The sequence below is a fragment of the Nicotiana tabacum genome, chromosome 10 (assembly GCF_000715075.1).
Source record: "Nicotiana tabacum cultivar K326 chromosome 10, ASM71507v2, whole genome shotgun sequence".
NCBI classification, from domain to species: Eukaryota; Viridiplantae; Streptophyta; class Magnoliopsida; order Solanales; family Solanaceae; genus Nicotiana; species Nicotiana tabacum.
This window is the reverse complement of record NC_134089.1, coordinates 35254867-35280256: the sequence shown is the minus strand read 5'-3', so window position 1 is coordinate 35280256 and position 25390 is coordinate 35254867. Positions and strand designations below refer to the sequence as shown.

General features: G+C 38.3%; 1 protein-coding gene and 1 long non-coding RNA gene across 2 annotated transcripts; one reads left to right on the top strand and one right to left on the bottom strand.

The window, feature by feature from the left end:
* Positions 1 to 5468: 5468 nt before the first annotated feature.
* On the bottom strand, positions 5469 to 10961 carry LOC107782481 (auxin transporter-like protein 4). The gene is made up of 8 exons (XM_016603366.2): positions 10193 to 10961; positions 9777 to 9974; positions 9507 to 9692; positions 9194 to 9306; positions 8867 to 9050; positions 8655 to 8752; positions 7241 to 7706; positions 5469 to 6070 (listed from the first exon to the last, which is right to left on the bottom strand). The coding sequence occupies exons 2-8, from the start codon at positions 9954 to 9956 to the stop codon at positions 5828 to 5830; spliced, it is 1470 nt and encodes a 489-aa protein (XP_016458852.1). The 5' UTR covers positions 9957 to 9974; positions 10193 to 10961; the 3' UTR covers positions 5469 to 5827.
* Positions 10962 to 12935: 1974 nt separating this feature from the next.
* On the top strand, positions 12936 to 19025 carry LOC142164628 (uncharacterized). The gene is made up of 2 exons (XR_012695447.1): positions 12936 to 13320; positions 18765 to 19025. It is a non-coding gene; the product is annotated as an uncharacterized LOC142164628 (long non-coding RNA).
* Positions 19026 to 25390: the final 6365 nt, after the last annotated feature.

Sequence of the window (25390 nt, the reverse complement as noted above, 5' to 3'; positions counted from 1 at the left end):
GCATGTATATGTATACACTAAACTGGTAACTCGGCGGCAACAACAACAACAACAACGACCCAGGATAATCCCACAAGTGGGGTCTGGGGAGGGTAATATATACGCAGACCTTACCCCTACCTCGAAGGGTAGAGAGGCTGTTTCGAGGAGACCCTCGGCTAAAAAAAAGCAACAGGAGCCGATATATTAGTACCATAAAAAATGCATAATACAATAACAACAATATAAGAGATATGAAATACAGAATACGAAATACGAAATAAATGGCTGGTATAGTAAAACTAGCAGGTAAAGCCCTGCATCAATAGACGACCAATGATATTCTTAGTCTAACTCCTAACTAGCTAGTCTCACTCTATTGTGCTGTAGAAATATTCACAGCTTTCCCCTAACCTACAACCTTAATGCTCGACCTCCATAAGTCCCTGTCAAGGGTCATGTCCTCAGTAATCCTAAGTCGCGCCATGTCCTGTCTGACCATCTCTCCCCAATACTTCTTAGGTCGCCCTCTACCTCTCTGCGTGCCCACTACAGCCAGTCGCTCACACCTCCTCACCGGTGCATCAGTGCTCCTCCTCTGAATGTGCCCAAACCATCTGAGTCTTAATTCCTGCATCTTGTCCTCCATGGAGGCCACGCCCACCTTCTCTCGAATATCTTCATTCCTAATCTTATCCATCCTTGTATGCCCGCACATCCACCTCAACATCCTCATCTCTGCTACTTTCATCTTCTGGGTGTGTGAGTTCTTTACCGGCCAACATTCAGTTCCATATAACATGGCAGGCCTAACCACTGCTCTATAAAACTTATCTTTTAGTAACGGTGGCACTTTCTTGTCACACAAGACTCCCGACGCTAACCTCCACTTCATCCACCCCACCCCTATACGGTGTGTGACATCCTCGTCAATCTCCTCGATCCCCTGAATAACCGATCCAAGGTACTTGAAACTACCCCTCTTGGGAATGACTTGAGAGTCAAGCCTCACTTCAACTCCCGCTTCCGTCGGCTCAACTCCAAATTTGCACTCGAGGTATTCCGTCTTCGTCCTGCTCAACTTGAAACCTTTAGACTCAAGAGCATGCCTCCAAATCTCTAACCTCTCGTTGACGCCGCCTCGTGTCTCGTCAATTAGAATAATGTCATCAGCAAATAGCATGCACCATGGCACCTCCCCTTGAATGTGATGAGTCAGTGCATCCATCACCAGGGCAAATATGAATGGGCTGAGCGCAGACCCTTGGTGCAACCCAGTAATAACTGGAAAGTGTTCAGAGTCGCCTCCTACTGTCCTAACACGAGTCTTAGCTCCAACATACATGTCTTTAATCACCCTAATATAGTCAACCGGTACCCCTTTATCCTTTAAGCAACTCCATAAGACCTTCCTAGGAACCCTATCGTACGCTTTCTCCAGATCAATAAACACCATGTGGAGATCCTTCTTCCTATCCCTGTACTGTTCCACCATCCTCGTAATAAGGTGGATAGCTTCTGTGGTAGATCGCCCCGACATGAACTCGAACTGGTTGTCTGAAATAGACACTGTCCTTCGCACTCTCATTTCTACCACTCTCTCCCATACTTTCATGGTATGACTTAGTAATTTGATGCCCCTATAGTTGTTACAGCTCTGGACATCACCTTTGTTCTTATACAATGGGACCATTGTACTCCAACTTCACTCTTCAGGCATCCTATTAGTCTTGAATATAACACTAAACAATGCAGTAAGTCATTCCAAGCCTGCTCTACCCACACACCTCCACAGTTCAACCGGAATTTCGTCTGGCCCGGTAGCTCTGCCCCTTCTCATCTTACGCATTGCCTCCATGACTTCATCGATCTCAATGTCCCTACAATTACTTAATTCATGGTGACTGTCAGCATTCCTCAATTCCCCAAGTATAATATCCTGATCCCCTTCTTCACTTAAAAGTTTATGAAAATAGGTCTGTCACCTCCTCTTAATCTGGTCATCTCCCATCAAAACTTTGCCGTCATCATCTTTTATGCACCTCACTTGGTCCAGGTCCCGAGTTGTCCTCTCTCTCGCCTTAGCGAGTCGGAATAACTTCTTCTCCCCACCTTTGTTCCTTAGTTCCTCATACAGACGAGCAAAAGCTGTCGTCTTAGCCTCCGTCACTGCCATCTTCGCCTCTTTCCTAGCTACCTTATACCTTTGATTGTTCTCTCTCTTCTCCTCCTCGTCAGTGCTCCCTACTAACCGTAGGTAAGCCGCCTTCTTTGCTTCCACTTTACCTTGGACAACTGCATTCCACCACCAATCTCCTTTGTGGCCACCATTGTGGCCCGTAGATATCCCTAACACTTCTCTCGCCGCCTTTCTTATACAGTCCACCGTTTTCGACCACATTGTGTTTGCGTCCTCACTACTTCTCCAAGCTCCCATTGCCGATAACCTTCCTTCCAACTCCTTAGCTTTATCCTTAGTTAAGGCGCCCCAACTAATCCTGGGGCGTCGTTGTACTGACCTCTTCTTCCTCCTTATCCTAATACAAATATCCATCACCAAAAGCCTATGCTACGTTGAGAGGGTCTCACCTGGGATAACCTTGCAATCCTCGCACAACCTTCTGTCGCATCTCCTGAGGAGGAGATAGTCAATCTGAGTCTTCGCCACCGAACTTTGGTAAGTAACCAAATGTTCATCCCGCTTCGTAAAACTCGAGTTCGCAATGACTAGATCGAAAGCCTTGGCAAAGTCCAACAGCGAAATGCCCCTCCGTTCCGCTCGCCGAAACTAAAGCCGCCATGCACCTCAGTGTACCCACCTGCAGATGACCCAATATGACCATTGAAATCTCCTCCTATGAATAACCTCTCAGAAGGTGGTATACTACAAACAATCTCATCCAACCCCTCCCAAAAGCGCCTCTTAATATCCTCATCCAAGCCTGCTTGCGGTGCGTACGCGCTAACGACATTTAAAGTACCCTCACCCACCACCAACTTAATAGCCATTAGTCTATCATTCACTCGCCTGACCTCTACCACGGACTCTCTAAGATGGCTATCTACCAGGATACCCACTCCATTCTTACCCCTCAGGACACCAGAGTACCACAACTTATACCCATCCACGTTTTTCGCCCTCAATCCGACCCACCTAGTCTCCTGGACACACGCTATATTAATCTTCCTCTTCTGCAGGATTTTCGCCAACTCTATGGATTTACTAGTTAGTGAACCTATGTTCCATGACCCAATTCTCAACCTATAGGCTCTCTTGCCCCATCTACCTCCCCTGCTACCCGACCTACCCCCTGACCCCAGCCCCACACTCTGCCCCACCCGAGGACATGCCCTTATTCTATCATCCCATACTGCAATCACTACACCTACAACAATCTAGAGAAGACTCGCTAGTGCACAACGGACAACAAATCAAACTAGAAGGAAACAAGTGGTAACTAGTATCCTAGTTGAAAGGTCTAACTATTGCGAAGTAAAGTAACAGTAATTTAGCTAACACCAAAAGGGAAACAGTAAAACAGGAGGTACCAACTCCCGATAACAAAACTTGTGGCTGATTTGTTGTACTCGATATAGTTGTATGCTCACGCACCACTTCCTACCACCCTTTGCTAACACTCGCCCAAGTTGCTCTCCTTTACCAGTGCTCGTGCGCCCAACTTGTCTCCAATACTCCGAGAATTCCTGAAAACACAGAAAATACCACGGCCCAAAACCAGAAGGAGCTATCACCGCTACCACTGGTATAGCCCCAACAATATAAAATGCACCAAGAAAGGAGAAGAAGAAAACGAGAATATACGGGGTGGGGGCAGATTTGGGACGCAAAAGGACAAAACCAATAAACCTACAAGGAATATTAAAAATAAAAGGACAAAACAAAAGGAGAAACAACAATGTACGACTAGACTGTGGAGTAGAGAAAAAAGGGTAAAATCTAACAAGAAAAGAGAAACAGTAAAATCAAACTATCAGTGCAAGGCAAAACCCCAAGATCAAAAAAGAGAAAAAAGGGTAAAATCTAACAAGAAAAGAGAAACAGTAAAATCAAACTATCAGTGCAGGGCAAAACCCCAAGATCGAAAAAAAAACACAGTAAAAAACAACCAGATCTAACAAAACCGTAAAAGCTAAACTAACACATAAACAGTAAAAGCATACACCTCAAAACCGCCGCCGGGATACCAACCACCACGGTGCCCGTAAAGCAATTTTTTCAAACTGAGCCGCTGCTCAAAGTGGCCGGCGCCGGCTCGCCTGTGGAGGGCGTTCGTCGGAGAGAGGGAGATGGTCGAAGTCGACCGTTAGTCGGAGAGAGAAAATCTGGTAACTCGGCGGCGAAGCCAATAATTCTGGCAAGGGAATTAATTAAAATGTAGTAAGAAACTATACAGGAATCCCAAAAAAAAAGAACCTAAAATAAGTTTTTAGCCAAATTTACCACTAGTCCACTTCTCAGAAATTTCCAAAGATGTATTCATGTTATATTTAAGCATAAAATGCTGTGACTCCCATGCATGATGCATCTTCACTTTGTATATTCGATTCAGTCTATTTTCTCCTTTGAATGGCACTTACTACTTTATTCATCAATTTCCAAAAGTGGAATGCCAAATTCGGCGACCCAACTTAACAGTAATTTCCAACTAAACCACTTTTTTGGTTTTCACACTTATCTATGGTCCAAACTTTATAAATTTGACCCATAAATTAATATATAATAATCCTATCTTTGCTCAAATCCACCATCAACACAAAAGTCGGATTTAATTATTCAAAGAAACAGCATAACGACACCTTAATCCCGGATATTACGCTACGCTAGATAAATAAATTAAGTTTAACATCATAGAGAGTCAAAGGGTCTTCAATCCAATTCATATGAATTCAACACTAATTATATAAACAAAATAAAAATATAAATACGTAATTAAAAGGAATAGAAAATTGAAGTGGAGACTTTAAATGGAGAGATTCATGCATGTTCAAGATTTTGATAAGCATGTGAGAGGACTGAGAGAATATGTAGGAGGAAAGAGTGGCACATGACAAGGTTTTAACAAGCAGACGTGCATTCCATGTGAGAGGAACTTAATTTGGGTCCAACCCCCACTCCTCTAAAGAAGAATCTCAAGTCAAAAGGATCACATCGCAAAACACGGGGCAAAAAATATTTACACGATCAGATTATCTACAAGAAAATTACAGGTAAATTACTATGACAAAATATTACGCAAGTAATAACATGATAAAAAGAGTAATAAACATATTCTAACACATGAAGAACACCGGTTTTGTAATTTTATTGTTGTTAAAACGTTGGATTGTAAGTAACATGTTTGAGACCTTGCCATTAGGGTACTTGTATTGGATCATACCCTTGTTGGCAAATTCTTTAAACTTTAAAAGAGATTAATTATACTCCACAAAACATGACAAGCAATAATGACAATGCAAAAGGCACAAACTTTCTACAATACCAACAGCTATATAATCCTATTTTATAACAACAATCATTTACTACTCCACCAAGAGTGGGGAAGAAATTAAAAACTAATACATCTTGATTTAATTAGCCTATGCTTTTGATAGCAAAGGAATCATCACAATTCAACACACTATTATATCTAATGTTGTAAGAAAAAAAATTGAAATCTTAAGGGGGTAAAAAGAAAGAAAATGAAAATTTTGGCACACACCACATGTAAGGGAAGTATTGCTACAACCCCATGTATATAATACAAGATAGTCATAGTCTAAGGACAATTTTGACCGTTGAACTTTTGCAACACCCTTTTTGGCGCTGCGGCAAATCTAGGTCAGCTTCTTAGTGGTGGATGGAGGCCGGTGGCGCCGAATGTGGCGGTAGGCTCGCCGGAGGAAGCGAAGGTTTGCATTGATAACACTTGGCGAAAAGGCCAAACGTATCGACTTGTCTGACGAAATTGGTCATGCTAGCCCAACCTCCGAACCCAAATCCGACAACAAAAATCCAACCAACTATAAAGATGTTAATTGCATACATAGCAGTCCAACTTGGCATGAAAAATGGAGGTTTCTCCGCCGCGTTCTGCAAGTTCAATCAAAATGTATCCTTAAATTAGAAAAAAAATTCAAGAAATGGTCTAATTTTATGAACATAACATGAAATCTAGGGACCAGATAATGGAAAGAAAGTGTTAAATTCATTGGCAAATATATACAGTATACTAGTAGTAAAATATGTCAAAATCAAGGGCATAAGGTTGTCAGTCAAGAAACTAGCCAGCTCATCTGAGACATAATACAACAGTGAGACTGTAGCTTATAACTAAATGAAATGGACTTTCCACCTACATCTTCTCCCCTACCATATATTTCCAAATCCAAGCTATTAATGCCTTTGTTGTACCTTTGTGTCCTCTCTCTCTCCCCCACCCATGAAAAACCCCACCCTCACCCTCGTACTTTTAGATAAGAATTTAAATTATATGCACCAATAATAAGTTATGGAATGTTTACATCATCAATGCAATGAATAATTACCATATTTATATCATAGGTTAATGATGAATACTTATTAAATAGAATTACATGTATTAACCTTATAAGTCTAATTGTATGAATATTAGGCGATAAGAATTTATAATTCGACCACAAGGTTAAAAGACTTAGCAAAGGGACATATACAAAGAATTCTTATTAGTTAACATGTGCTTGGCAATCTCTCTCACAAACCCTTAACACCAACCCGTGAATTTTAGGTCAATCTAAAGACTAATAATTCAACTCAGTGTATAAAATGCCACTGGAAAACAAAGTCTTAATATAAAATAGTTTTGCATATTATTTCTAAACACTCCCTCCAATCCATAATATATAAGTGACCAATTTGCCTTTCAATTTTGGTCCAAAATAAGTGTTCATTTATATAACAAAGAAATTTGTTCTTCCAAAATTACCCTTATGTACATATTCCTAAAAATTCTTTTACTCCTCACATTAACTATGCTGCAACATTTAATTAAGGGTAGTTTAGTCATACTAACTACTTTTGTTTAGAATTTAGTATTTCCTTAATGGATGTGCTCAAAGCCAATCGGTGAATATCATGTAACAAAGGTGAATCTAGCTGTCAAAAGTGGATAAAAATCATGGAAAACCAAGGCTCAACTGTTTCTAAGATTTGATGGACAGAATCACGAAATTTATGATATATTTATATACAGTACAATTGGGAGGTAGAGAAATAAATGCATACCTGACGAGCGGAGGATTTACGATAGGTGAGCATATGGGCAAGAGCTGGGATGATGTAGACTGTGAAACTAACCAAAAGAGCACCAACTGCAGAATTAATAGGTCCAAAAAATGGGAAAATAATAGCCAAGAACCATATTGGTACAACCACAGGCAATCTAGCCAATGCCCTTAAGCATATGCTTTTCGTATCATGCATCCCTATAACTTTCTCCCACACAAAGTATAATGGAGTACATGCAAATCCAAATGTGATAAACTGGTGAATTAACATCAAGATCACAGCAGCATCACGCCATGCGTTTTTTGGTAGAAGTGAAAATGCATTGCTGTGGTTTAAAAGTTGATCTCCAAATGCCCAGTAAACTGCTGAAGCTGATGGTAATGTTAGGGTGAAAACGTACAAGGTGGCTATTAAGTATATGTACTTGAACTTCTGTGGTTTCCACATTGCATGCATAATTTCCCTGAATAAATATTAAAAAAATTGGGTTAATTAGTTAATCATGCAAAATAAATACAATAAAAATAAGAAAAGATTACTGCTGAAAAGCGAAACTAGTTTACTTAGAAAAATAAAATAGGCAACCTGGTGTACAGTGGAGGAGTCACATGCACCCAAGGGGTGTCCGACACCACTTCGTCGGAAAATTACATTTTAGCTCGGTAATTTTAAAAAAAATATGTATATATACTATGTATTGATACCCCTTGACTTCTTGGTGAGTTTATTTATTTATATTTTGACTCCCTTAATGAAAATCCTAACTCCACCACTGCCTGGGTAACAAGTGAAATTACAGTGATAGTGTAATAATTATTTACACGGTACATATAAGTTATATGTAAACAAGAATATGGAATCTAATCATATGTATTAATTACTCAAGTCATATAAAGTAAGTACTTTGACAATATGGGGCATTGGATTCTTTAAATACAATTCTAAGCTGTACCATTAAATGTATGAAGTATTCTTAATGGGATGCATTTAATGACTAAACAAGTCTTTGGCTTAGCTAGTTTCCATGTACCACGAACATGCCAAGATACGAGGATAAGATCATAGGCAATATGGTAAGATTGGGAAAAAGTAGTATTTAAAGGGAAACAAAAGTGAGAAAATTGTATATAATGAAAGGAAAAAAAAGAGGTCCATTTCACTGTTGTTTTTTCATGTGAAGGGAAATGGAATGGGGTAATGTTGTTTTTCCAGCTTACAAAATTAAAAGAAAAGGTTATTTTTTCATGATTTTGTCGGGTGTAGACAAACCCCGAGGTAGGAGGCAAAAGCTGCAAAGAGAAACTGTGTAGAAACTAGAGCGGACCAAGAAGAAGATGATATATATATATATCATTAGATAACATATTCATATTTATTTTTAAGAAGAAAGCAGCAGTAAGAAATAACTTACACAGTAACAGCATGTCCACCGAAGGTGTAAAGGATATTGGTAGCACCAGTGAAATACAACACTAGCTTGTTTGGAGCAGAGTGTTGAACATTTTCAACCTATACATACAAATAACTTTTCATTTATTTGACTTATTTATAATAGTGAAAACAATAATTTACACTATCATTGTATAGTTCTTACATGTAATTATCGATTAAAATTATATTTACCTGGCCATGAACAAGAGCTGCTACGGTTAAGTACCAAGCTGTGTAAGTGGTCATCCCAAGGCCTAGAAAAGACCAAATTCGGTAGTTGTGGAAAGAAGGAATGAAAACAGTAGTAGCACAACAAGCTCCAAATATGTATGTCCATGTCCTCTTGTCCAAATGATCATTGATGTAATATATATTACTGTTCCAAGTCAAGAAACCATCCAAAAAGAAACTATCAAGATCACGTTTTAACCAAATTCCAGTTCAGAAATGTACACCAGTAGTACTTTTTTTCCTTTTTAAAATGAAAGGGATCATGTTCATAAGTCAATAAGTCCATACCTTGCACAAGCAATTAGTTGAATGACAGATCCAAACAGAAGGAAAGTACAGTTGAAGGCAAGGCCTGCTGCTTTCCAGTATGGTCCCAGTAGTCCATCTAACACTTCAAACCACTGCCATTTCAAGAAAAAATCAAATAAATATTGGGAGTGTTCGACAGAAATGAATTTTAGAAGTAATCTATAATGCGGCATTTTAAACAAGTAATATGAAAGCCATAATTCAATGGAAACGAAATATGGAAATGCTACAACAAATAAGCAGTTAAGTGACAGACATATAAAGAAAATTAATTTTAAAAATATATATATACCTGAATGACATGATTTTTGAAGCTAACACCTTCTTTTTCTTTTCTGCTTCTGTATTCAATATAGAGAACACTGATGAGGTATGCAGTCCAGCTACCAACAAGACCATAAAAGATCTGGAACACTATGCCTGATACCATACCAAGTTGAGAAAAAGAGTATGGTAATGTCAATAGCACTTGTGCTACCTGTAAAAACAACACATTAAATTCATCAAAATGAAATATTTTTATGGCTTTTTTTTAAGGGAAAAAAAAAGGTGATATATTTACTTGATTAGAAGCACAACTGAACCAAGCATCCCAAGCAGAACCACCATGCCAGAGGAAACTCTTGACATTAAAAATGGAGTGATCTTCTAATTTCTCAACTTCTAATTCTTTTCCACCATCATGTTCAGTTTCATTGAAGTTTGGGACAATAGCTTCTTCTGCTTGCTTCTGAGCCAACATTTTCAAATTCTGGCAGATCTGTAAACAACACAAATAAGGACAAAAAATGAGACAAAAAAGATGATACACACACACGAGTCCCCTAATACTGAAAACTCCACATCCCCAGTTCCCTCTAATTCATCCTTTTCCCAAGAAAACGAAAGCCAAGAATTTCCCAGATCCAAAAAAACCACCCCATAAAAAATAAAACCAAAAAAAAAAAAAACTTTTTTTTTTTCATTTTCTTGAATTACCTTGTATTAAGATGTCTCTTTCTTGTAACCAGATCTCTGCAAAAAGAAGAAGAAGAAGAAGAAGAAGAAGAAGAAGAAGAATACACACTTCCTCTAATTGAGCTATTCCTTTTGTTCTCTTAGCAGCAACCGCCCCAACTTATAGTAAAAAAGCAGAGGAAAGAAGAAAACTTCAACTAAACAGCTTTCTTTTTTAAAAAAATCTCTCTTTTTCAAGAATTTAAGTGAATTATAAATGCAGCCCAGAAATAATTGTAAGATCACACAAAATCTTCTGAAACCACAACAACCAATTCACTTAAATGCTTGTGTCAAATATATATTTATAACTTCTCTGCAAAACACAAAGGCGGCTAAAGACACCTCAAAAGTAGCAAAAAAAAGAGCTTTTTCTTTCTTTGCTACTACCACTGCAGAGACTAGAGGAGCAGAGTAGAAGCAGAAGAAATGAAGAAGAGAACTTTTTTATGTGTAGAATTCAAGTAAGCAGAGAGATATAAAGAACACAACAGTTACAGTATTAGTAGCAGCTAATCTAAGCTAAGCTCACTAGTTGGCAGAGGCAGTATGTATATATATTAATTGCATGTGTGAAATACTAATTTTTTTTTCTTCTTTTTATTTTTACTTTTTTCTTTGTTTTGGAAATTCTTGCTTTTTCTCTTTTCATCACTGTAATCCACTCATGATTCTACTCTTATTAAGGGTCTTTGTTTTTGGTAGAAAGAAAAAAGAGACATCATATGTGTTTATGGTGACAAAGACTCGTACTCAATTCTCATCAATTGAACCATAAACAGTTCCATTATTAAAACAAAATTAATTAATTTATATACAAACATAGTGTATGTTAACCTATTATAGTTAGGGCGGAGCTAGCTAATCAGTTACAGGTTCAGCCAAACTTAATAGTTTTGGTCCAAATCATGTATTAGTGTTATTAAATTTATTGATTATGTGTTAATTGTTAATTTAGAACTCGGTAACTTAAACGGATTAGAACTCCGAACTTATAACTTTTATATCCTGGCTCCGCCTCCGATTATAGTAGATACCATGCTTTATTTTTTAAGTTAATAATTTTAATTATTGTGGATGATTAATTGTATTATCTTTTAGGTGTTATGATAATGTAAAAATATTTTTTATATTATCAGTTTATAGAAATTAAATTCAATTGAAAATGAAAATTTGGAGAACTTTTTAGTTAATTGGTTTAAGTATTTACTTAGAATGATAATAAGTCTAACGTCCCAATTGCTTGTTTTGTGGGTGTTTGGTAAAAAAAAATATTGGGTGGGAAGCAATTATCATTTTATGTTTGACTGTCATTTTCCCCTTTGCATGTAATATGGTATTTTTAAATACAAGGAAGATTCCAAAATTAAAGAATTTGTATGTTTTCTTTGAATATACAAACGTCATGTATAACATCTGCATTATTTTCTATTCTCTTTATGGTACTTAAATCCATGTCACTTAATATAGTTCGTATTCAAACACTTAACACTTAAAGCCAAATTTGAACAAATAAAACATAGTTAATATATAGTGAAAGGGAAGAAAAAACCTTTAAATGTGAATGAGGAAATGATATTTTAATATGACAGATTTGCGCAAAAAATAACTTACTTCCAATATTTAGTAGATTGTGAAACATGACATATCAGCTCTCTCTCTTTGATGGATACTAATATTTCAATCTTTATTCAGAATTAGTATAAAATTTAGAACTTTAAACCAAATTATCATTTAGAGATTTAGTCATTCAAATACATTTAAAAGAAAATTCATCTTTCTCTATTTTCTTGTTCAGTTTTAATTTTCAGGTGTCCCTTGTTTATACCTTCTACATAAATTATCCTTAAGGATCACAGATTTTAGCGTGTAAAAGAACGAAAAAACATTCTAACGTTTTAATTTTCTCGTTTCTATAAGCTATAACAGAAAAATATTTCTTAAATATGTCAAATTGCAAACATCAAAATTTACTTCAAAATGGAAAATCAATTAAGGAGAAGGTTGTAACTAACACGCAAAGGCTAGTTGTACTCAAAGAGGAACCTCCGTTAGTATAATGTATAATTCAAGTGGGCCTAGCTGTAAAGCCCATTATTTACTTTTATCATATTTGAGGGAAATATTACGTTTTCTTACCTAGGGATAGAGGTGGCAAAATGATTTAAAAAAATAGTTATTTACCCATATTATTTATTAAAAAATAGGTTGGATAATGAACCATTTAAAAACGGGCCAAATATGAATAAAGAACCATTTACCCAGGGATAGAGGTGGCAAACGGGCGGATCAGATCGAATATGAGCGGGCCAAAACGGATAATTTAAAAAAAACAGATAAATTATCCGACCCGACTCGTATTTGAGACGGATAAAAAACGGGTTTATCCGACGGATAATATGAAAATTCATATTATCCATGGCTTCTTAAATATGATCACTTATGAGAGAATTTTTAGTCTTCCAAACTTGAGGAACTCCAATTTGAGGCTTTACAAATGTAAAAATTAAACACATTAGTTATCCATTTGGTTAACCATTTTCTAAGTGAATAATATGGTTTTTATCCATATTCGACCCGTTTTTATATAGTTCATTATCCAACTCATTTTTCATGGATAATACACTACAAGAAAAAGGCTTATTAAGGACCAATATTTAGCGACAGGTTTTATATATGGTCTCTAAAAGTGTACTTATAAGGATGAGATTTTTTTGGGGTCTCTAATACCCAATTTGTTTTCTAAATACACGACTAGACTTATTCTGGTCTAAAAAAATTTAATACCTGGCCTCTAATACTCGATTTTAGCGGGATAGAGACGGGAATATGAAAGTAAAGTAAAAAAAAAAAACCCCAAAAATCTATTTTTACTGTAAAATCACTCCAAAAATTCACTTTCACTCTAAAATATCTCCCAAAAAATTACTTTCACGCTACAATCCCTAATTAAGCGGCGACTTCAATTCTATTCAAAGTTCAGAAGGTTGCAAACTTCATCAGTCAGAACTCAAAAGGTTGCAAAATTCATCACCTCAAACTCAGAAGGTTGGGGTCAAATTTCGATACTTTACACAAACTCTACCATTGGATTATCTGCCTAATCAAGAGTAAGTTTAATTTCTTTCTCTTTTACCTGTTTCGTTTTCTTTTTTCTTCTTCTTGTTTTTTTTTTCGATTGAACCAGAAATCAAAAATCGGGTTCTGCAATTTTTTGTTTCTTTAGTTGTTTTATGCAATTGGGTTGTTTAGAATAGTGATAGTTATTGTGTGAGTGATAAAAATGAGAATATTGGTTTAAAGATGGGGCTCGTAGGTCAAGGAGGAGAAATTTGAGTTTTTCTTGTAGAGTTTCGTCTCTGTGATGGTTTTCTCCTTTGAGATTTGCGTTATATAATTCTTCCGAGGACTTGCTTGAAGGGTCATGAGTTTGGCTTCCAGTAGGGTCGCTGCTAGCAGCAGCCCTACCTTCAAAAATCTTGTTATCCCCTAACTCCATAGTTATGGGCTTATTCAATAAATAAAACCTGCAATTTAAATAAAAAGATGGAGACTTTAGTTGGAATTCAAATGCTTTGAGATAAAATCTAGCAAAAATGGAGTGAATCACATTGCATAACTTAATGATCTAAGATTCCAAAGCAGTCAAAAACACAAAAAGAGACGGTGTGTGTGTATGTATACAAGAAAATTAAAGAAGAAAAAGTTAAAAAATGAAGCCGAGACTTGGGCGAAGAATCAAAAGATTAACAGAGGCTTATAGTCATAATGGAGGCGCACTTCTGGTTATGAATCCTTTCACTTCTTTGCATCTTTCTATCTCTATGATGAAAACTTTGTAGGATGTCTTGTGGTTTTTCATATGAGGTGATTAATTGGTTGATTTTTTTTATCATTATGTGTTCTAGTGCAGTTTCTTTACAATAATTTTTATGGGTTCTTTAAATTGTATAGTCAACTTATTACCCAAATTTAATATTTTTAAAAATTAGATGAAGAGAAACAATGATGTAAATTAGCAATGTAACATATTGATATATTATGTTGCGTTCGTATGCAATTGATTTAACTTGACTCTTCTTAGAGCCAACTCCATTGTACATTGTTGTCAGCATTTTTTTGATTCTTTGTGATTTCATTTCCTTTCTCTCTTTTTTTCCCCAATTCTACGACCTTCAAGTCTCTTGAGCTCATGTTCCTGCTTTTTAAACACATAACATACATTACTTGTAAACTTTTGTCTTATACGATGTTGTTTAGTCCAACCAAGCTTATATAGGAGAATATTTATGAGTGATCAAGAGATGATGTCCCTATTAACTTTTGGTTCGAATAAAGCTGACAATATAGGAAAATAAAAAAAAATTCTGCAAAACAATTACATGTACACACACTATAGTTTGTGTTGTAACAGTCTTTTTGCAAGCTACTGTGGTCCAACCTTCCACCATATTTTTCTTCTCATTATTGACCAATTTATAGGCATTCAATCTAGCTATAGGTGCACAAATATTCCCATCAGAATTGCTATTGGAATTTGCAGTAACTTGAACGCTTTCATGTCCAGATTTTTCCCTTTCCTGTTGCATCAACTACTGGTTTTTGAACTTGTTGAACATCTGCCCCATCACCCGTAGCAAGTGAACCATATAAAACAGCCACGCCAGTTGTATTCACAGCATTAACAAGCTTTAAACTTGAACTCCCATCCTTTGAAAACTTCATCGCAGCAGTAGGACTTTGATTTTGAGACTTCACAAACGCTACTACTTTTTTCACCAACTGATGATCTTGTAACTCCTTCACATTACAGATGCCCCAACCAGTTGAACCATATCAGGTTTGTTTGAGGTATTAGCTCGATCAGCAACAACCTTCAATGCACCAGCAGTAGCTGTGTACATCCTCGCGAAAATCGTACCAGCAAGAATATCCTTCAACCTCATATCCTCTCTAGTTGGTTTTTTCTTGACCTGCTCCACACCTACACCCTCAATATTTTTCCGAGCTTCAACTTGACCTGAAGAAGCAATAATGTCACCACTGATAGCAACCATAGCTTCAGGCATTACAACATGCTCCACTCGATCGATAGTAGCTCGATCACTGTTACCTTCTTGAGCCACCAGTGTAACTCCTTGCTGCTTACTACCATTGTTTGCTCGATTCAAACCATCCTCTTGCATAGTTATTCGATCACCTGAAGCTACCTTATCATCGACTTCTTTTTGTCTATCATTAGTCAAAGTTAAATCCCATGTAATCTCCTCGATCCCAGTAGCAATTTGCTGACCTTCAGTAGAGTGAAAAGTCAATAGTTTCTATTACCCATAACAGAATTGTGTTGATTACAAGAATTTTTTTTTTCAGAGGCTTTTTCTAGATGTCCAGACGATATCTTTTACCGAAGAGAAGTTCTTGTAGAACTGCCATTTTTAAGGTCCAAGAATCTGTTACGTCACTATGGTCTTCCAATAATTGTTGGAGAGTTCATGATACACAATGTCATAATTATTCTAGGAATTTAAACAAGAACATGTCTTGTAAAACTCTAATGTGTCACCACCAGTTTTCTGGAGCTCAACCAAATGCTTTCTATGCATCTAACCTTTAAGAAAGAAAATCAGTGATTTAACTATGAAGTTTCTTATGTGTTTTAATTTCTCATTTTCTTGAGCAATTGTGTGTTATATGTTATGCATATCAACTTATAGTTTATCTCATTCTTGTGAAATCATAAGAAGTTTAGTCATAAATATGAGTTTGACAAGTTTGATAATGAGTAATGTGCATCTTAGTACTTTTTTTAAGTAATGTGCATCTTAATAATTTTGTTATCTTAATTATTTAAACCTTTTTTTTATTTACTATCCAAGGTTATGGCACCAAATAAGCAATTGATGCAACTTGTTGATAACTGACTTGACGAAACCTATTTAATTGGGGTGAAATTAAAAGAAGTGAGGCAATTAAAAGAATTATTATTAGTGCAACAAACTAATTTTCAGCCTTTCAGGAGAATAACTATTCAGATCTTTGATGATAACAAGTGAGTAGCAACTTACACGAAACATCAATTTATTTTGGTTGATTTAAGTGTATGTTATTAAATATCCTTTGTGGAATTTATATCTTCTGTTGATTCTGAATTTGCTGGTTGTGCATAGTTATTTGTCTTATTACTAATTTCTTAATGTACGCTAGTGGTTGAAGTTTGATAACCCATACCGGAGACGCTAGTTGCTGAAAGTGATAATAATGTATTGATACAAATATGTTGTTGAGGATATCGGTAATAATATTTAATGGACGATGAATGCTTAAAAGAAGCACATACAAGGTAAAATATCTACAACTTCTAGGTTCATCTCTAGTTTGAAATCTTGTGCGCTGCTTGTTAGGGGTTGGTTACATATTGATTTTTTGATTGCTGAGGTTGTTATTCTTCTTGCCATGTCCAAACAATATCCTGAAGAATTGGTCTTAGGCTTTCATTTAGTTTAAGGCGTTTAGCAGTATCTTTCGGCTTGGACATGATGCCGGCCGCTGGTTTCCAGGATATGAATTTAGCTTCATTCTTTAAAAAAAGTTCCTCAAATAATTTGGATAAATCATACTTATCATAAAGGGAAATGATATCAAATGTATTCAAGTTTGGAATCCTAGCCACTTTTTGCTTTTCCTCTGTATTTGCTGAAGCTAGATCCTAGCCATTTAATTTTTATACAGAGTGTAAATAAATTCATTAAAATTAAAAAACCGGTACATGTAAGGAAAGCTTATCGGCAATTCAATCTATAAGTACACCTTCGCATCTTTGCATTAAAAGGAAATGCAACTGAAATTTCCCTTTGCCCTATCCCTCTTTCTCCGAACTATTCCTTATCTGCTATCAAACTCGTCGGACTGCTCATTGACAAAATGATAATAGCTTTCGATGAAGTATTTATCTACTTAGACAGAGCTATTTTTTTTATCCTTTGTCTTTATCTTTCCTTTTTGCCTTTTTCCCTTTTGCATTTTTGCATTGTACTTTAACTCTGCAAATATTTTGTTTTCTTACTATTCTCGGCTGATGTATAAGTCTGGCATTGCTTTTTTGTGCTAATATAATAATGACATGTCTTTTTGTTTGTTTTGGTGGAAAAACATCAGGAAGTGATCCTTTGTGACCATGGGCACCAAATATCCCAATCGACCAACCTTTCCCTAAATGCATGCTACTACACATTTTGGTGCTCCATAGAATGCAAGTCCTTTTCAATAATCTGTTCTAGTAGTTCGATCTGACGTTTCTGTTTTTCGGCATGCTCACCCTACTTCTTTTCCAGCTATGTCATCTCCATCTTCATCTGGCCCCATGGTTGGATCAGGGATCTCTACTTTTAGACCGATGTAGCCTGGTATGCCTAATGATGCAGGGAGGCCACCTCCAACATCAGCACCTCTATATGGGCCAGGGCAGCCTGTTTTAGCACTCCCAGTTAGACCTATTTCCGGTCCTTTCTCAACACCTCATGTTCCTATACATTTATATTAAATTTGAGTCCTTAAATGGAAGATAACCAGCCAACAACACGAATAGGGCAACCCCACATGACCAAATATCAGTTTTTGCACCATCGTTGCCTTTTCTATTGAGCACCTCCGGAGAAACATAGGTTGGAGTCCTGCACGTAGTGTGTAAGAGTCTGTCTTAGTGCTTTGACTCGACAAGAGCACTTAAACCAAAATTTGAAATTTTTAAGTTTTCATCGTCGTTTAACAGTAAGTTTTCAGTTTCAAATCCCAGTGATAGACACCCCTGCTATGGCAAAAAATCTACAACATTTATCAACGGTTGAAAATAACTTTGTGCAACGTCCTCTTTAATGTTTCCTTTCGCTACCTTGTTAAAGAGTTCACCTCCTTTATCATACTCCATCCCGAAATAAATCTTGATTTTCTTGGCCATGACTTCGTAAAGGTGCACGATATTAGGATGTCTAACTAGTCTCATAACAGATATATTTTGTTTGATCTGATTCACAAGTCCAACCCTTAGAACTTTTCCTTATCTATGACTTTGATGGCAACACTCTGCCCATTTCTAATACTCCTAGCATGGTAAACCTTAGCAAACATGTGAATGGAATTGTGAAGGTATAAGTTTTGTTTGGACCTCTTTGACCAATAAATAATAAGAAATTTAATTGATGATATTGCAGGGCCTTAACTGAAAAATTCAAACAAATTGTCCTTATTCTTCATGAGTAATTCATATCTTCTGTCATTTAGTATAGGAAATAGCTAGATATTTGGTTCATTTGAATGGGAGCCTTTTGCTAAGAGCAGAACAAATAACAAACTGTAATTTGCTGCATTAATTTAAACTATTTGTCTCAATTCTTTGTCCCTATATATAAATTAAGACAACTTTTTCAAGTGATGAAAGGGAACAATGGTGGCTAGCAAATAATTTTTTGTTGCTTCTTTTTTTCTCCATCTAGCCCTGATTTTGTTCCGTCCACACAGTTACAATTTTTCTAACTAAAATTTCTTATTTCTTCTACAGGTTTTGGATATTGAAGTTTACAAGAAGCAGATTTTTAACGACACATAGATTGAACCATCTTTTTGCTGGGAATGTCAAGAAAATTTTACGTTACAATTGAGGGATATTAGTGATATGTAGTTTTTTGCTAAATGTTTATGAACACTATATTGTGACTAGCTTACATCATTGATATAATGTGCAACTAACTGATGTTGATCATTTTTGGTAATATTTTATGAAAAGAAATATCATCTATATATTAATATACTCGATTTTCTAGTTGCAAATTGAATGTGATTTAGGGACTTGTGACTTGTTTCTTTAGGGACTAGACTGGTAGTCCTTAAATCCTTTTTTGGAGTAGAAAATTTGGTTGCTAAATATGTAGCTTTGTAGTACTACCCTGTTCGACTTAGCGACCAACATTAAAATATTCGCAAAAGATATAACTGGCCGCGAAAGTACTGTTTAACGACCATATTTAAACTAGTCGCAAAAATATTCTAAGGACCGGGAATTTAGTCCCTAAAATATGCAAATAGGCATCAAAAACATGGTCCTTAAAAATTATTTAAGGGCTAGTTTTAAACTGGCCGCAAAACAGTTTTAACGATTAGAACCTCATCTAATCCTTAATGACCTTTAGCGGTGGAAGCTATAAGGACCAGATTATCTGGTCGTTATCTGGTCGCTATTGACCATTTGGGACCAATTTCTTGCTTTTAGGAACCAGTTTTCCCTTCGCTATTGAGCATTTTTCTTGTTCTGATGTGAGTAGATAACTGTTTTTTAACCATTTTGTCACCTCTAAGTGTGAGTGGATTTGACTCCGTTCTAGGGCTAATATGCAACATACACACAATATGGTGACATTCTTACAAACAACATAAATATCAATCAGTCCAAAAAATAAGACAAAAAACCATAATAACCGTCAGACTGGAATTAACTTAAAAAAGAATTGTGATTATAGGTTGACATCATAGGCCGGCATTACTGTTTGACCAAAAAATATAAAAACCTTTTTATAGAACTAATTATTAATAGTATAGAAGGTAAATCTTAACAAAACATAATTAATTCCAGATCCAAACATATAGAGTGCGAGATAGAAGAAGAATAAGAACACGTGATATTTTTTAACGTAAATAATCGTACATCAAACATGAGAGATGGGCTTACATCTAGGATAGATATGTGTCATAATAACGGGAGCAAGGAAGGGGAAGAGAGGGAACTGTTGATGATGGAGAGATTCCTCTTATTGACTCTTATCCTCGTAGCTCTCTGTAAAATCCCCCCTTTTATCTGGGTTTTCCCCCATATATATAGTTCCTTTCCCTTTTATCCGATAGTCTTTGACCGACGTACTTTCTTACGACTGTACCTTCGTCGTTTGCTCGAACACAATGCTTGTTCTGTAATGTAAGCTTTCCAATGATTTGACCCCGACGATGGTCGAGGTGCTCTTTGCTATCTCGCCCCGTGGGCATGATTACGGCTTGGTCAACCCCTTATCATTCCTCTTAAGGACAACCATTCTAGTCAGATTTTGACCCATACAGTTAGTCCTCCGCCCGTCGAGATTGCCTCTTAACGGGCTCAATGGATAGACTTTGTCGATTCAAAAGTTAGGAAAATTTGAATTTTATGCATTGAGCGAGATCCTTAGGTCGAGGTGGCGACGTGACGCTTCAATGGTACCATCGGACCATTACGTCTGTACGGAGTTGAATCGTTGCATTGATTCGATGCATCATGAATAGCCACTATCCTTATGGCGCACGTTTACCAGGCACCATATCATTTCTTGTGTCCTATCAGTTTTGATTGGCGGATCTTGAATTTCTCGCTCAGGATATTTATGTTCCTATAAATAGGGGAAAACCACCATTCAATTGCTACACTTTTCAATTTATCTGAAGAATTTATCAAACCTTCACATTCTTTAATATTTCATACTTCTAATTTCATACTCTTGTTAGTCAGAACTTGATGCTACCATCTTCTGTTTTCCTTCATCATACTCATTTATTTCGATCAGTCCAAACAAATGGCCGGTACTTCTTCCCAGACTGACAGGTTCGCAGAAGCTCCGGCACCGGAAAATGATGCACCTATTCTCGGAGAAGGAGCGGAGGCGGCGGAAGATGAGGGAGTTCCAACAGCGGCTGAGATGCTGCCCCATCAGGGGAAATCATGGACCAATTTCAACAGCCCCGCTGGAGAAGAACCGGATCCTACATCCTCTTCCATGGATGAAGCGGTGATTGCGGTGCTCAAGACCAAGTGGGGAATTCCAAACCACATTGAAATGGTGCTGGCAATGGGGACGGATATTGTACATCTGCACCGCCCAGGGTACTGCGCATTCTACGCGTACCCTTTTGTTGTCGTGTATACACTTCCTCTCCCCTCCCTAGTAATAGACTTCTGATGCTTCTACGAAGTGTGCCCAGCTCAGCTTTCACCATACGTGTACAAAATCTTCCTCATGTTGCTCAAGTACGCAGAGCTCGCCGGTCGAGAGGTCACTTTGGGGCATATGCTTAATACTTTTTCCTCTCAACTTATTCAAGGCACGATGATCCACATGCGCCACTGAGGAACAAAGAGTTTGGTGGTGAAAATGGACGACAAGGCTAATTGTCGTTTCAGGGAAATCTATTTTTACGTGCGGACCGAGCACCTTGTGGCGGACTCGGAAAGGTTTCCCAAGACGTGGAACTTCGCCCGTAAGTTTTCCTTTATTTATTTTGTGACTCCTCTCGAGGTAGGGGCCGACCATTCCTCTTTATGTGGCATTGCTAATTTGTTTTTGCTTTTGCAGCTAGGAGATTGCCTCCCCTGCCAGTTGACGATATCTGCGATTGGGTAAATGCTATTCTTCCCCATACAATGGGGGTCCATGAGTGGGCATCCTTTTACAAGAGATACGGGCATAACCCTCTCACTGGTGAGTCGGCCCATCGTAGTTTTCTTGTTCTTTGCCTTTTAACTTGATCTTGTAGTTATATGATCATTTTCTTTGTTGACAGGGATAGTGCAAAGGGCGAGGGCTCCTTTGCTCGCATTCCGTCAACCGACACCTTCTACCCGACCTGTACCAAGGTCTGCTTTACAGCCTACATCGAGAGCTACTCAATCTGCATCTGTGTCTGAGGTTGTGTGCATAGAAATTACTCCTCAACCTGAGACTCTGACTCCTGCCGTCCGCTCAACAGGCGAGTCTTCCCATGCTGGTAGCGGAGAGGGCCCGTTGAAGAGACGGGGAGTGGAGCTTGAAGTGGCTCCTTTAACCGAAGCATTTTCGGAGGGCGACCCTCCTTTGGCAGTGTCTGAAATTGGTAGTGTTGCTGACTCGGCCGCAGAGGCAAGCCCGGTGCAGAGGCAAACCTGGTGGCAGAGGCTTGTGCTGTTGCAAATGATTAAATGGCTATTGCGATGGACATATGGGGTCCCGAGGCTGTTGTTGCCATTTTGGGCGGCCCTTCATCATCCGAACTGAATCGCACTTCTTCTTCGGTCGCAGAGAAGGGAAAAGGTGTCATGGTTGATGACTACGAGTCTGACTCCGACCTCAATCCTGATGATTTTAGGATGTTTGAGGAGGGCTTTACCCCTACTATAGTAAGACCGGGAGGTCCTTCCCGAATACTTGAGATTCCATCGGATCTCAATCTTCTAAGAGATAAGGAGGGTTTGGTGCCGCAGTTCGACCTTCTATGCTCTGCCACAGAGTGTGAGGCTCTTTGGGATATTAGCAACATCGAATTATCGTATGAAGTGGCCACGATGGGCCTGAGGGTAAGTTTCTTCTCTATTTTTTTCTCCCCCCCATCTTTTTTGGGCGGCTTTGGCCTTCACCGACTTTTTTCTTTGTTTTTAGTCTTACATGCTAGAGATCGAGAGTGCTCGCAGGGCCGAGACTCGGGCCAAGAATTTTTTGATGATGCTGGAAAAGTATCGGTGCTAGCGCAACAAATGTCGTGAGATGCATGAGCGGATGAGGGCGAGCACTGACAATCAATCTCTCGGGGAGAAGCTGGAGAAAAGGGATCAGGAGTTGATGCAGTCTATCCACAGGAGTAGTGAGCTTGAGGAGTTACTTCGTGCAAAGGACGAAGAACTTGAGTTGGGAAAGGGGGTTGCTGCAGAGTGTGAGCATCTTCTGGCGAAGGTGTAATAGTTGTAATCTGAACTTGATCAAAATGTTGCCAGAGTTGAAGCTTTGAGTGTAGAATGGATGGGGAAGTTAGCCGAGCTGGAGAGAAAGTGTCCGAGTTGGAGAATGCCGAGAATGCTCGGGCATCGGCTTCAGTAAGGGCGACAGCGTTGGAGGAAACTATCCGTGTTCTTCAATCCAAGTAGGAATCTGGGAGGGCAACGGCCACGCTAAGGGAGGCGAGGCTCGAAGAGCGCATTGGCAAAATTGATCGGGAAACTTCAAACTTGGGAAATTGGGTCGCCATACTTGAGGCTGAAAAGGTGCAATTGTTAGCCCAAGTTGAATCTGCTTCTGCCACTGTTCCTCGCCATTTGCATGACCTTTGGGTTCATGCTGAGGCCCAACGAGACATATACAAGAGTTTGTGAGAGGCGGACAATGTTTTTGAGACTGCTTATGAAGAAGCCGGGGCGAAGGCACGAGAGGCTCGTGTCAACTGCGACTACGACCCTGCGACAGCGGAGGCCGGCGAGGATGCTAATGCTGAGGAGGAGTTTCTTGAAGACAATAATGGGGGAACGATGGTGATGACGCCGAGTCGAAAGTTGTTGCTGCTTTAGTGTGTGTGTATATATATTGCTCATTTTCGTCTTTCTCTTTTTTTGTTTGTTTGTTTATTGGGCCTGTTTTGGCCTTGTGTAAGGTTCGGCTGTTGTGCACATATATATAAATAAAACAGTTGTTTCATTGTTGTATATCCTTTGATTTTCTCTCCCTTCCCCTTGCTTGTTACATCTTTTTTTTTGGCGTAAACCTTCGGATTTTTGTATGGCGAGTCCCTGATTTTTCAATTTGGGAATCCGACCTTGACCGGGCCGAGTAGGGTCTCGTCATGTGAGTCCGAATGGAGTTGCTTCAGATTTGCACATTCTGGCTAGATTGACTTTTGACTAGTCGCTTTAGGCGAAATCATCTTTGATTCAAATGAGGTTGAATTCGGATTCGCCACTTCGGACGAAGTCGGTTTCGACTTGAACTTTTGAGTGGGATTGAGTTCAGACTTGTCGATTTAGGTGAAGTCGACTTTTTCATATGTACTCAAGCGGGGTCGAACTTGGAATCTGGAGCGAAGTCAATTTCTGACTTATTTGAACAAGTTCGAAAAACAAAAAAAATAATTTGATGATGGCCGGTGGCCGTAAAGGCGTTATTTCGAGTAATATCGAAATGTTAACTCGTTGTAATTCGAGCGAGGTTGAATTTTTCTTTTGGGGATGGCCTTTGGCCGTAGGGGTGTTATTTCGAGTTGAGGTCGAAAGTTAGCCCGTTGTAATTTGAGCGAGGTCGAATTTTTCTTTTGGGGATGGACTTTGGCCGTATGAGTGTTATTTCGAGTTGAGGTCGAAATGTTAGCTCGTTGTAATTCGAGCGAGGTCAAATTTTCTTTTGGGGATGGCCTTTGGCCGTCGGGGTGTTATTTCGAGTTGAGGTCGAAATGTTAGCACGTTGTAATTCGAGCGAGGTCGATTTTTTCTTCTGGAGATGACCTTTGGCCGTAGGGGTGCTATTTTGAACTAGGGTCGAAATGTTAACCCGTTGTAATTCGAGCGAGGTCGAATTTTTTCTTTTGGCGTTAGCCTTTGGCCGTAGGGGTATTATTTTGAGTTAAGGTCGAAATGTTAACCCGTTGTTCCATTGTTAGATTTCACCGTACTGTTTGTGCGTACGTCGGGGTGAGTCCTGGCGTATTCGGTTTCATTTTTACTAGAGAATATTGGGTGTTCCCTGGGGGAGTCCCAGTTTTGCTTAGCTTCTGCATTTCCCGGGTGAGTCCTAGTTTGCTTAATTTTGCTTGCATTGGAGAATACGATGCGTTTCCTGGGTGAGTCCCAGTTTGCTTTAATTTGCTTGCATTGGAGAATACCTTGCATTTACTGGGTGAGTCCTAGTTTGCTTTACTTTGCTTGCGTTGGAGAATACCTTGATGGGGAGTACAAAATGTTGCTCTGTTTCATTCACTAGAGAATGATGTACATGTTCATTTCATACATATATTTGAAAAGTTTTTATGTATCTAGTCCCTTCAACGGCCGGCCTGGGGGAAGTGATCGACAGGCGGAGTGATGAATCATACTTGAACTTTGAGACGTCCTTTTTGTCGCCTGGTTAGAAATCTCCCCGAGAGGACCCAACTGGGACGAGACTCGGGTGAGGGAACAAAGGCACGACTTGAGGGGTGTCCTTTTTCAGGGGTTGACGTATTTGATGTGGGCGACATTCTAATTGTTTTGTAGTAGTTTTCCTTTTATTGTTTCTAGTTGGAGTGTTCCTTTGCTCGCTTGCTCGTGCGAGTGCACACATTCCTATTTAAACCAACAAAAAGGATAAACCAAAATGAAATTTTTCGTACCTCGACCCAATGAGTCAGTGAAAAGAGTGGCGTTGTAGTGTTACTCGCTCCGCATGGTGTTCGAAT

Coding starts and splice junctions, on each gene's coding strand:
- LOC107782481 (XM_016603366.2), bottom strand. CDS start 9,956: ATGTTGGCTCAGAAGCAAGCAGAAGAAGCTATTGTCCCAAACTTCAAT. Junction 9,307..9,506: donor TCAAAAATCATGTCATTCAG/GTATATATATAT, acceptor TTGAAATGGCAG/TGGTTTGAAGTGTTAGATGG. Junction 8,753..8,866: donor CAGCTCTTGTTCATGGCCAG/GTAAATATAATT, acceptor TTGTATGTATAG/GTTGAAAATGTTCAACACTC.